At 45.2% G+C, this 13,841-nt stretch overlaps 1 protein-coding gene across 1 annotated transcript in view; it reads left to right on the top strand.

Moving 5' to 3' along the window:
- The window catches only part of LOC126101312 (uncharacterized), a 431,784-nt gene that overhangs the window by 390,938 nt on the left and 27,005 nt on the right, over window positions 1-13,841 (top strand). The window contains 3 exon segments of the mRNA XM_049911988.1: window positions 3,758-4,374; window positions 4,376-4,422; window positions 4,425-4,642. Coding sequence (XP_049767945.1) covers window positions 3,872-4,374; window positions 4,376-4,422; window positions 4,425-4,642 — 768 coding nt within the window. The 5' untranslated portion in view covers window positions 3,758-3,871.

Genomic DNA, 13,841 nt, shown 5'->3' with positions numbered 1-13,841 from the left:
CGCAGATGTTTCAAGACCAAGGTGCGAGAAGTTGTAAAACTGACAGAACAACCACATAATTTTAGCAGAGATGGTAGCAGCAATTTTACCGCCATAAGTAATAACGACCGTTGGTACAGACAAGCATTCTCTACAGCTGTCTAAGAGAACATAAGCGTCGACACATTCGAGAACCAAAGGCTTCAGCTTTCTCAAGAGAAGAGTGTACCGTTAGAACCACAAGTGTCTATTAGTGTGTGTGAGAACCAGAGCAGTCGGCATAATTCTGCCTCATCTTCACATTTATGTATCAACAGTTCCGTCAACAATGGGCGGCTTAAATATACAAAAACTTCACTTAAGATACGGGAACCACTAACTGGTACATCTGAATATCAGACTAGATACGTTGAAATCCATGGTGTTAAAATACGAAGGCGTGCAGAAAAGTAACACCACCGAATTCCTTGTATGATTGTGGATGTAATGTGTCCTCCCGCAAAACTTCTTGAGTTTTTGTAATCGAGTTCTCCGTGTTTCCATTACTCCCGTCGTTTGTTCGATGATCGTTTGCTTCTACGATCATTTATTTCCCAACTCCTAAGATTTTTTAAAAATAAAACAAATGTTATTAACATCCTACATCTTAATTCTTCATGTCTACATAATTGTTTCCCATCCTGACTACGAACATATTTCTCCCAACGTGCAACCAGTTTGCTGATACCGTCACTGTAGAATGTTTGACTCTGGCGACGGAGGCACAACCTCCCTTCTGCTTGCACCACTTCATCACTACGGATCTGAACTCCTCGAAGGTGTTCTTTAAGCTTTGGAAACAGATGAAAATCTGTTGGTTAAGTCGGGACTCTATGAAGGATGATCGACAACACTGAACCCAAGGCGTATGGTTATTGCAGATGTCGCAACGCTCGTGTGTAAGCTGGTATTGTCTTGTTGAAGGAGAATATTTATGTGTGTTTCCGAACTGTTCGAATTAGAAACTGTATTCCAGCGCGCCGTTTCTCACGCACCGACATAGTTATGTTACAAATCACCATGTTACGTAATACAATTCGGAGCCGTCTAGCGACAGAGGGCTGAAAATATGTAGACATAAAGAATAAAAAGATGTAGAAGGTATATAACGTTTATTTTATTTAATAAGCTTTAGTAGTTATCACATTAAAAATTTGGAAGTGTTAGTTTGCGGCTCGCCCTCGCAACATTGAAGATCGTTTACTTGCTTACTCTGAATTTATCACACAAATGCGTTCCCGCGGTTCCACCAATGATGAAAAGTTTGAATATAAGTGTATAAAGGGCATAGATGTCTTGCCGATACTGATGACAATAATACAAAACTTGACAAGAAGGTATAGATACGGTATCTAGAAATGTTACATTGCTGGCGCTTTGCACTGAACTTTTATTGCCTGCTTGAACAGCAGTAGAATGGACTCGCCATATATCATGGCACGTACTTAGCTGCGTCGAGCCGTGCGGAGTGTAAGCATCAGCAGTAACAGATATATCGAGGTAGGACGAATGCGGTGATGGAGACGTTAAAAAGAACACTAACGACTTCCTTCGCCCATCCTTTCCCAAACCGAGACCGTAATTCCCCTACGATAATGTTGTCGTTGAAGGGACCCTAACGCTTGCCTTTCGTTTATGCCTGACAGGAGCCTAAGCACTATCGTCTGCTAACAACAACGTCTTTCCAGGAACGTAACCAAATTGATTTCTAAGTAGGCAATGGAGCACAATATTTTTACTTTTTTAATTTATTTACCAACTTACAACGATATAAGATTTTCCATCATAATGCTGTGAAAAGAGAAATCTAAATTATTCGTTGAGATAGAGTACGTGGGAGTGTTTTTATGAGGATATGATAGTTGGTCAGCTGTGGCCTTACTGAAGGATCCATCCCGGAATTCGTCTCAAATGATGTAGGAGAACTACAGAAAACAAAAAAACATGGCCGGAAAGATTGCCTCATTCGACTGATGCAATGTTATGTGCACACACCTGAAAACAGAAAACGTAGTTTTGCGTAGTACTCGTTTTCAAACCGAGGCGTACCGGTTGTATTTCCGTATTCCCAGTGGTTTCTTGAAACATTCGTCCATGGCTGTGGACGATGGTGCAGCAACCTTGTTGAACCGTGAATTTACTTTCAAAACCTTTTCTTAAGAATTTACTTCATTTACCAGCGCTTCATCAAGAACATTAACACATTTAGTCACACTATGTGAGCGTGGAAGTAGTTGCCAGTGGGTAACTGATGAAACCAAATTAAATTTCTTTCAACAAATGGAAATTTTATTCCGAAAAGCCCTTTTCTTTTTGAAACAGATTTAAAATTATAATCAGAAAGCACCCTCTAAATATCAAGTTACAATTTATTCAGAGGCAGAAAGAACAAATTTTGACAGTATAAGCTTTCGGGCTGAGAACCTTGCCGCTCCCTTTTGACAAGGCCGTAGTCACGACCGCTCACAACAACCTCCTAAAGACTACACTGGTGCAAATCTGCAACACACCAGATTACTTTAAACTAAACATTTTAACAACTCACACGAGCACATAAACTATGCACCCTGTAGGAGGGATGGACATGGTACAAAACACTAACATTAAAAAAATTAACTTGCCATCGAAGGTGTAACTTGATTTAAAAAAAAAAAAAAAAACCTCTTACGGTGGATGAGTGGCAACTTTATAGACTAAAATGACCATTTAAATAAAAAACCCATGAAATGCAGTCTTACATAAAATATACAAACATGCTCTACATTACACATATACCGTCTCTCAAGATTATAGGCCAGATAAAAACATATTTCATGTATTCGGCCGTTACACTTCAAGCAATAAATTCGTTAACACCGAATCCGACAAACATGACAGAAGCAGCTATTAACGTACGGGAGACCGACCGACAGACAGACAGACACTAACTGCCTAACAAATGCGGACGAGAGACAAACGAGCAAGCTGGGGTCGAGAGACTGACCAAGAAAACAAGTAGAAATTAACAAGTAAATGAAACAACATATCGCGAATCACTTAACTTCTAATAAACTGCGACGTCTGGCGAAGACCTGGCGCAGCACCCCCAAAACGCTCTCCCGAATCGTCCGCTGCCAGCCAATTCAACGGACGCAGGGAGGCACGCCTATCTCCCGTCTCACGGCGTCGCAGGTCGCGCCGGCCAGACCGATGTCGTGGGTTGACTCCTGTTTTTCTCGTGTCGGCCGCGAAGCCACTACCCCTCGCTATACGGCGCGGCCCACTGGACTCACGTGGCGACCTCAGATGCGCCGACGCTCAAGACGGACAAATCATCTTGTGCTCGGTGCGCGACCGACCAACCTATCGATCCAACCGTCAATGACCATTGACTGAACAAACTCGAGCAGACCGGCGGCCTACCACGTACTAGCATTCCGGACGACAGACAGACACTGACTGCCCCACACTGACCCGGCTGATCAACTGACCGGCTGGCGAGCTCATAGCGCCCCTTAAATGCACGTGAACCGGCAACCTTTCCCCTTTCGCACCAGAGGGAGATACCAAAGCTGCGATTGCCACAGCGGCGCCACCGCCAGAAACGGACGGCGACTGCTTCACACTGCGCGCTGCGGCACGCTCTTCAAAACAGCAATATTTAGCACGGCTCACTTGCGTGCTTATAACAAAACTATAGTGCTGTGTTAACACAATAGATAACGGTTCTAACGACAGGTCTGTTATTCGTTCTTCACAGGCGGTGTCCGAGGCGGCGAAAGATGCGAAGGCCGCCGCCCTAGCCTCTGCCACGGCCGCCCACGCCCGTAAGCCCGACAGCGGCTGTGGCGCCGCCTCCGCCGCCCCCGCCGGCATGTGGCAGTGCGAGGGCTGGCTGCTGGGCCGGCGGCCGCTCAGCGGCGGGCCCGTCGACGCGGCGTCGCTAGCGCGCCTGGTGCGCTCGCTGGGCCCCGCCGCCCCGCGGCCGCAGCGCCGCCCCCCGACGCTGCTGCGCTGCCGCGACGACCGCCTGGAGCTGGCGGCGCGGCACGACGACGAGGGCTTCGAGTCGGACGACGACTCGCGCTCGCTCGCCTCCGACGACACGGCCGTCAGCAACTCGTCCTCCTGCTGCTTCGTCGACGACCACGTGTACCGACGCGGCGCCGCGGGAGCTGGGGTGGGCAAGCCTGGCGGCGTCCCTCCGCCCCCGCGGCCCGTGCCGCCCCCGGGAGTGGCGGGCCCGCTCGCCTCCACGTCGTCCACGACGTCGGACAGCGCCAACAGCAGCGGCGCCTCCGACACGGACGAGGCGGACCACCAGCCCGCGGCCGCCGGCTCGGTGGCGGCGCTGGTGCAGTCGCTGTCGCTCTACCAGCGCGTCGTCAAGACGCCCGGCGCCGCCCCCGCCGCCTCCGCCGCCGCCGCCCACGAGCCGGAGAGCATCCCCGTAGCGGACGTGGCCTTCTGCCACACGGACCCCGCGCTGCCGCGCGTCGCCGTCTGGGTGGTGCGGCGCCGTCGCTCGGCCTGGGCAGCCGCCGCGTCCGACGACACCGCCTCCCAGGCACCGGCGGGGCTCGAGGCCATCGTCTTCGAGACCAACAACGAGCGGGCTCTGCGGAAGCTCTGCAACCATTTCCAGGTGCGTTCACCAGGGGAGGGATACCGTAAACACCAAATTCCACAGCTATACTCCTCAGACCAACTTACTGTGTTTGGTGGAGACTTGTTTTCATCCTTTCATGGTATGTTCACTGATAGTAATACCACTGTCGATAAACCTCCATATGAGCTCAAATTTCTCTGATTTTCTCGTCCTGGTCATTTTGTGAGATGTAGGAGACCTTTATTAAAAAAAGTCTCGACTGCAGTCATTTATTAAAAATATGACCGATTTCGGCTTCTAGTAGAGGGCCGTCTTCAGATAATGCACCATCTGGTTGGTTATGATGACGCTTGGAACAGCTGCACTGACCCCAGCCGCAAAGTTGTCGCAGTTTCTCTATTCCAAGCGTTATCAACGTCAATCGTGCTTTATCCGAACCTAGCCTACTACTAGATGTCAGCCGGCCGTGGTGACCGAGCGGTTCTAGGCGCTACAGTCTGGAACCGCGCGACCGCTACGGTTGCAGGTTCGAATCCTGCCTCGAGCATGGATGTGTGTGATGTCCTTATGTTAGTTAGGTTTAAGTAGTTCTAAGTTCTAGGGGACTGGTGACCTCAGCAGTTAAGTCCCATAGCGGTCACAGCCATTTTTTAACTACTCTTTAACGGAACTATGAAAAAAATAAGCAAAATATACAAACTGAGTAGTCCATGGGCAAGATATGCAACTTCAAGGAGCGTGTAAGCTTAGGAGCGCCGTGGTCCCGTGGTTAGCGTGAGCAGCTGCGTAATGAGAGGTCGTTGGTTCAAGTCTTCCCTCGAGTGAAAAGTTTAATTTTTTTTCAGACAATTATCAAAGTTCAGGCACTCACACATAATCAACTTCGCTCTCAAAAATTCCAGGACATGTTCAGATTTGCTTGGACATATGCAGGATTTGACGGTCTACTCACGAAAAAATTTGAAAACGTTAAAAACATATGTTTTGACAGAGCACAGGGAAAATTGTGCGACTGTGAAACTGTTGTATTCATTTGTTTAAGTTTATGTGACAAACTCTTATGTTTTCATCACTTTTTTTGGGAGTGATTGTCACATCCACTAGAAAACCTAAATCGGGCAAGGTAGAAGAATTTTTTTACCCATTCGCCAAGTGTACAAGTTCGGTGGGTCGACAACATATTCCTGTCATGTGACGCACATGCCGTCACCAGTGTCGTATAGAATATATCAGACGTGTTTCCCTGTGGAAGAATCGGTTGACCTATGACCTTGCGATCAAATGTTTTTGGTTCCCATTAGAGAGGCACGTCCTTTCGTCTACTAATCGCACGGTTTTGCGGTGCGGTCGCAAAATACAGACACTAAACTTATTACAGTGAACAGAGACGTCAATGAAAGAACGGACAGATCATAACTTCGCGAAAATAAACTTTTCATTCGAGGGAAGACTTGACCCTAGGACCTCTCGTTAGGCAGCTGCTCACGCTAACCACGGGACCACGGCGCTCCGGAGCTTAAACGGTCCTTGAAGTTGCATATCTTGCGCATGGACTACTCAGTTTGTACATTTTGCTTATTTTTTTCATAGTTCCACACAACTTCTTCCTGTTTTCTACATTGATCTCTGTTCAGTCTTTCAAGGCCTATCCACTGCGCCAACTTATAACTAAATCTGAGGGGGGTGCGATGGGGAGGTTCCCTTGTTAGAACTACTTAAACCTAACTAACCTAAGGACATCACACACATCCAGGTCCGAGGCAGGATTCGAACCTGCGACCGTAGCAGTCGCGCGGCTCTAGACTGAAGCGCCTAGAACCGCTCGGCCACCCCGGCCGGCTCCCATAGTGCTCAGAGCCATTTGAACCAACTAGAGGTCAAAACCGGTCACACTTTTAATAAATGTCTGTGCGATCGCGACTGTTTTTTTAATAATTTTACTTTACTGACAGGTCGCTGTTCCCAATAATGACATCTAAAATTAGGAGACATTTGCCTTAATGTGCTACGTTTGAGATCCTATTCATTAAATACGAGGGCGAGTCAAATGAAAACCTTAAATTTGTAATAACAAATCTAAATTTCGCACCGTTATCCTGTAAGTTGGTAAGCGTGCTACAAACAGCGTGCAGAATAGCCTGTAGGTGGCAGCATAGTGCAGATGCACACATACCGTCGCAGTATCAGTATAAACATGGCCGCCCCACTTGCGACTTGCACCAGGGAAGAACAACGTTCTGTTATTCGGTTTTTGCGTAGTGAAGGTGTGAAACCTATTGAAATTCATCGACGAATGAAGGTTCAGTGCGGTGATGCATGCTTGTCACAGCAGCAAGTCTACGAATTGAGTAGGAAGTTCGCAAATGGTGTGACTTCAGTGCAAGATGTTCCTCGTCCAGGTCAGGCACAACGAGTTGCGACTCCACAGAACATTGCATCAGTTGAAGCCACAGTGAAGGAAAACCGCCGAGTGACACTGAATGACATTGCAGCATGTTTACAGATTAGTCATGTGTCAGCACACCACATTGTGCATGATGTGCTCCAATTTCACAAAGTGTCTACAAGATGGGTGCCACGGCAGCTGACTCCTGAAATGAGAGAACGACGTCTTGATGCTTGTGAATAACTTCTTCGACGCTTGGAACGAGAAGGTGATGGCTTCCTTGCAAGAATCGTTACTGGGGACGAAACCTGGGTTCACTTCCACCAACTGGAAACGAAGAGAGCGAGCAACGCAGACCTTGCCCCAAGTGATTTCCACATGTTTGGATCACTCAAAGACGCAGTGGAAGGAAAGAAGTTCCATTCTGATGAAGAGGTACGCCACGCGGTGCATGAGTGGTTGCGCGGACTACCAAAAGAATTTTTTTATAAAGGAATTTATGCACTTTGTAAGCGCTGGAGGACTTGCATTGAGCGTGGGGGTGATTATGTTGAAAAGTGATACAGCTTGGTACCACTTCTGCATAATAAATAATATTTAAAAAATTATTTAAGGTTTTCATTCAACTCACCCTCGTATATGTGATATGTGGTGTCTCGGACATGTCTGAAACAACAGACTACACATCTGTAATTAAGACAATCACGAACTGTGAGCCCTTCAGTGCAGATGCACACCAAGCTCGAAATCTTAAGGGGAATCGGCGAGATGCCGCGAGTAATGAGGCTTATGAATACGGGTACTATATCAGAAGTGAGTGGTGTAAGTAGAGAATTTGGATCTGACGGCAGGCGTGCTACGGCAGTCCATGCAGTTGAAGTGACCACTGTGTCCAGATAACGTAGTAATCAGCGCCTTTGCTTAGTAAGCAGGGGACGCTGGTTCGAATCTCAGTCCAGCACAAATTTTCAACTTGCCCCATTGATATAAATCAATACTCACTAATAGCTAGTGTCTTTAATTCTTTTGTATCTCTATTCATTAAGGCCTAAACAACAAGTTAGAATATCATTTAAAAATATCATCCTCAAGAGGAGGATGTTGCTCCTGGTATTTCATTTGAAGAATGCTAATTTTGAGATAAATTAAAACACTAGTCTCAAACTTCCAAACATCAGAAAGTGGTGAAACGTAGGTATCTGTTTACCTAATTTGTGTCCACCTGCTTAGCTGAATGGTCGGCAAATCTGGTGCCCTGTTGCGGGCATGGGCCCCATTCCCAGCTGCGTCGAAGACTTTCTCCACACGGGACTGGGTGTTATGTTATCCTAATCGTTATTTCACATCGACAAGCTAGTCGCCCATTGAGACATCAACTGAAAAGACAAGTCGGCACCAGAACTTTGACCATCGATGCCACATCATCACTTCTTTTTTTTTCCTAATTTGTATCAATGGGTCCACAAATTGTATCCCCCCCCCCCCTCGCCCTTCATGTAAACTATGTCCCTGAGCTTAAAGATATACTGGGCTATTTAGCTGCTCCTACTGACTTCGTTTTAAGCAAGCCACATTACGTTTGTACCAGGATCGGTATCCAGACAGGCAACAGCCACGTAATCGATCTACATCCCCCCTCAGAGCTTTGGGCGATTGTTAGCAAACGGGACCATACGGTAAAAATATACAAGTGAGCGTTGGCCACGCGTTGCGCGGTATTTTTGGACCAAGGCGTACCTTACTTATGCTACTCCTATCCAAGTGTCTCAAATCTTTCTTTGTATAATTAACGGTGTAGTCATAGAAGTTTTTGTTGTCTCTGTAATTTTATTCCGTTTATAGGATTTAATCTTTCTCAACTTAATCTTTCGTATACAGTTCATAATCATTGCCGTAGAAAGCATGTTTCACCATCGGAAACAATGGAATTAAGAGGAGATATCAAAATGTGAAGCGTGGAAGTAACAACCCGATGAAAAGATTAATATACGACTCGCTAGGTTAATGTGCCACGGCAGTTTCATAAAGAAAATTGGTGCAATATGCCTAAGATATCTTGGCATAGTTATTCTGCGATATTTTGACAGTGTGTTTCACATCTCCAGAGAGAAATGGCCAGTAACATTGTTCTATAACGTGGGGCTGCAAAAAACAAGGTCCGTAAGGGCAGCTGATTTACCCTGTATACTAGTCTGAGTTTAAGAAAATGTCCTGTACTTGAGTTCTTACATAAAATCACTATTTGCAGCTATTACACTTTAACTTCTCCGCTCCTTTCCACACCCCTGCACACACTGCATGAATCAACATGCTTCATTTCATGCAGCTGATCATTTCTTCCATTCGATCTTTCTCTCACAACTAGCAGTATCGTTTCTCTGTTTTACCAATAAGTTTCTGTGGTAGCTTCCCCTCAGAATCTCCCAACAAGACATTTCCTTTTGACGAATGGAGCTGTAGTTCTGGAGTTGTGCACCTTTGCTTCAGTTAGTTTCTGCAATATCAAGGCTAGTTTTTTTACTTCCGATATGCTTAATCGAATATCATCTCTTCAAATGTAAGAATATGTTCTTCCAATTCATTTTCAACTTAGCTCGAAAACACTTTAGTGCAGCCAAATATTTTTATATGACCGTTCGTTCGCATTTTTGTTATTATTTTCGGCATGCTTCTTAATTGCCGGCACAGTTTATATTGTGCTCATTCATTTAAGCCACGATCCGCATTTAGATATACTGTCAGAGGTAAATGAAAATCATCTATGCCTCACTTTCCATAACGCCTTTCCATTGCCTTACTCTAATACAAAATAATTATTTAATTATTAAGTTAGGCTAAAGAACACATTAGAAAATTCCCCACATCATTTCTACACATTATGGTACAACACTTATGGTGCTTCACTATAGGCAACGACGTGATTTTCTCTCTGTCATTTTTCTCTAAGCGAACCACAACGAGTGCAAATTCACGACTCTATTAAAACTGGGGTTATTGCAGGTATATTCAAAAATAAATAAAACAGTATGTTAGCATATTCACAAATAAATAAAGCGGTAAAATGATTGTCTACAGTGTGATCCGTGATGATGTTACAAACTTTCATGGATGACGGAAAGGGTAAGTGTCTCAATTTAAGGTAATGGACCCTGGTCATGAAACGATCGAGTAGAAAGTTACAAGCGAAATTGTTTTGATACCTCTGAGAGTTGACCTCTTCTACTACAGTCTCTTAGATTTCCAAATTTTGGAAAGTGGTAGTATGTACCAAAACAATAAAAACTGTTCTGTAAACATGGTTTCTAAAATCCATACGTTATGACCTACGGGCACTTGTTCATCTTTGCTACTCTGAAGCACGTCTCTTCTACTGAGCAAGTGCCCGTAGCTCTTAAGATATGCGTTTTAGAGCCCATGTTTACTGGACGATTTTTTATTGTTTTGGTCCGTAGCACATCCCCCCAAAATATGGAAAGCAAAGAACTTGTAGTAGAACAGTGCTATTTTCAGAGGTAACACAAAGATTTTAGTTCATAACTTTCGACTCGGTCGTTTCTGGACAATTTTTCCTCACCTTAAATTAATACATTTACCCTTCTTCTTCATCTCTGAAAGTTTGTAACGCCATGATGAAGTCACCCTGCAGATGAATATATAGGTAATAGTGTAAGCTGGAGAACCGCCAGTAGCTAAAAAGAAACTGAGATATGAAATTGCCTTTACAACCGGATATCCAAAGACTCCAGCCAGTTGACTGCAGGATGTGTTGCGTTTGCAATGTGTTTCCAGGAACCCATCAATTTTCTTTTTGGTCGGTCGTGCAAAATGTGTTCCAATGTTTGCTCTGATGTTCTGCAGCCACAAGAAGTGGTTCGTGTCCTGCCGTATTCTAATACATTTTTTAAAAAAACGTATTCGCGTTTTAGGGACTTTTTAATTATGTAATAGAAGTATCTTCTGCAATACACGGTGTTATTTACATATGAAATTTCTCTCTCTCAGGAGTGAGTGTCTTCGATTTTGTGACTGCAGTCTGATTTAAAAATGAAGAGTAAATGCAATCTCTGGCCCTGTCTGTCACAAATATTTGGTTGTTTTATCTGAATGTACCGCGATTTGCGAGCGTGTGCTTAGGCACAGCATAGTTTAAATTGCTGCAAGTGAAATATTTATGACACAAAGGAACTATAGACATTGACTGCGAGCGGGCATTGATTTAAATGAAGGGCGAAATTTGAAAATTTGTGCCGGACCAGGATTCGAACCCTGGTCTCCTGCTTACTAGACATATGCGCTGTCCACTGCGCCATCTCTTTTTTTGTAATCTCATTTTGTTCGTGTTTGTTCGTTGTATCTGCTCGGGGCAGACGTCGCAAGACACCCGTTTAAGTTCATCGTTGATTCATTAACTCAGTTTTTTTATTACAGAGGGCTGCTAACCCTCTGACCGAACACTCTGAGCTACCGTGCCAGCTGCCATCCGGACACAGTGGTCACCACGACCCCAGCACGCCTGCCGCCAGTTCCAAATCCTCAACCTACCCGCATGCTGCTAATTTAGTGACCCTCACCCCATATCCCCATTACTCGCGGCATTTCGCTGATTCCCGTAAGACATCGTGCCTGATGTGCATTCGCTCTGAACAGATCGTTGGTAGTCCTTGCCTCAATATAATGGCATTTATATTCTTGCTTCTCAGAAATATCTGGCTATTTATTTACAAATATGTCGTGATTTCCTTGGGTGCGGTTGGGCAGGAACGTTACAGCACCCTCATCCTTATTGTTAAATGTCGGTCTGATGTCACAAGAGTACGTTCACGTTCGACGCTTTAGTCGGTTTTACAAGTTGAAGGTCTCCCTGGGCGATGTTCGTCTTCAGACTATTATCAGCCTTCCAAAAAATGATTTCTGCCAGAGAAAAAACTTGTGCTATTGATGAGAAATGTTCCCCATAGGCTTGTTTCAACTTTTCAAAGGTCACACTCGCGGATTCCGGAGCACCTGGAAGGGATGAACACACAGGTCTACACAAGTAGAACAACACGGTTTTGCCAGATCGCTCGCAATGTAGCCAGTCCCATTATATTTCTCACACACGTCATACATTCGTACTCATTCCTCTTCGTCTACTAATAAAACTGTAACGAGTAAAATGAAAGGAGAGAGCGAGAGAGAGAGAGGGAAATAAGTAACAACACCACGTGACAGATCGAAGTATGTAGTATGACGCTACATTTTTATAGGTTGACGAAGAAACCAAGAAATAATTAAATTAGCGAAATGGACTTTCGGGAATATATTTGTCTAGGTAACGTATTTAAATGAATAACATTGTAAGCGAAATTTCAGGAAGATCTGCAGCGGATAGGCACTTGGTGCAGGGAGTGGCAATTGACCCTTAACATAGACAAATGTAATGTATTGTGAATACATAGAAAGAAGGATCCTTTATTGTATGATTATATGATAGCAGAACAAACACTGGTAGCAGTTACTTCTGTAAAATATCTGAGAGTACGCGTGGAACGATTTGAAGTGGAATGATCGTATAAAATTAATTGTTGGTAAGGCGGGTGCCAGGTTGAGACATTGGGAGAGTCCTTAGAAAATGTAGTGCATTAACAAAGGAGGTGGCTTACAAAACACTCGTTCGACCTATACCTGAGTATTGCCCATCAGTGTGGGATCCGTACCAGGTCGGGTTGACAGAGGAGATAGAGAAGATCCAAAGAAGAGCGGCGCGTTTCGTCACAGGGTTATTTGGTAGGGGTGATAGCGTTACGGAGATGTTCAGCAAACTCAGGTGGCAGACTCTGCAAGAGAGGCGCTCTGCATCGCGGTGTAGCTTGCTGTCCAGGTTTCAAGAGGGTGCGTTTATGGAAGAGGTATCGAATATATTGCTTCCCCCTACATACAACTCCCGAGGAGATCACGAATGTAAAATTAGAGAGATTCGAGCGTGCACGGAGGCTTTCCGGCAGTCGTTCTTCCCGCGAACCATACGCGACTGGAACAGGAAAGGGAGGTAATGACAGTGTCAAGTAAAGTACCCTCCGCCACACACTGTTGGCTGGCTTGCGGAGTATAAATGTAGATGTAGATGTAAGATCACTGGTTAACGTAAGCTCGAGGTAAGCCGTTGCACTGTGAAATGGTGGTCCATTAATGATCGGTGTAACCACCAGAACGTTGAATGCAAATGTGCATGCATTGTGTTGTACAGTTTCCGGATTTCATTTTGTGGGATGGAATCCTACGCCTGTTGCACCTGGTCGGTCAATACAATTACGTTCGCGGATGACACTGCAGTCGTCGTCCAGAGATCTCCCACATGCACTTGACTGGAGACAGATCTGGTGATCGAGAAGGCCAAGGTAACATGTTCACACTGTGTAGAGCACATTGGGTTACAACACCAGGGCATGGACGAGCGTTGTTCTGTTGGAAAACACCCCCTAAAATGTTTCTAGAATGAATTTTTCACTCTACAGCGGAGTGTGTGCTTATATGAAACTTCCTGGCAGATTAAAACTGTGTGCCGGACCGAGACTCGAACTCAGGACCTTTCCTTTCGCGGGCAAGTGCTCTACCGACTGAGCTAACCAAGCACGACTCACGCCCCGTCCTCACAGTTTTAATTCCGCCAGTACCTCGCCTCCTACCTTCCAAACTTCACAGAAGCTCTCCTGCGAACCTGCAGAACTAGCACTCCTGGAAGAAAGGAGTTGGTAGAGCACTTGCCCGCGAAAGGCAAAGGTCCCGAGTTCGAGTCTCGGTCCGGCACACAGTTTTAATCTGCCAGGAAGTTTCACCCTCTAAAATGTTGTTCACGAATGGCAGTGCAAG

Source organism: Schistocerca cancellata, chromosome 9 (genome assembly GCF_023864275.1).
Source record: "Schistocerca cancellata isolate TAMUIC-IGC-003103 chromosome 9, iqSchCanc2.1, whole genome shotgun sequence".
NCBI classification, from domain to species: Eukaryota; Metazoa; Arthropoda; class Insecta; order Orthoptera; family Acrididae; genus Schistocerca; species Schistocerca cancellata.
The sequence above is the reverse complement of the archived record's forward strand: the minus strand, read 5'-3'. Positions and strand labels throughout refer to the sequence as shown.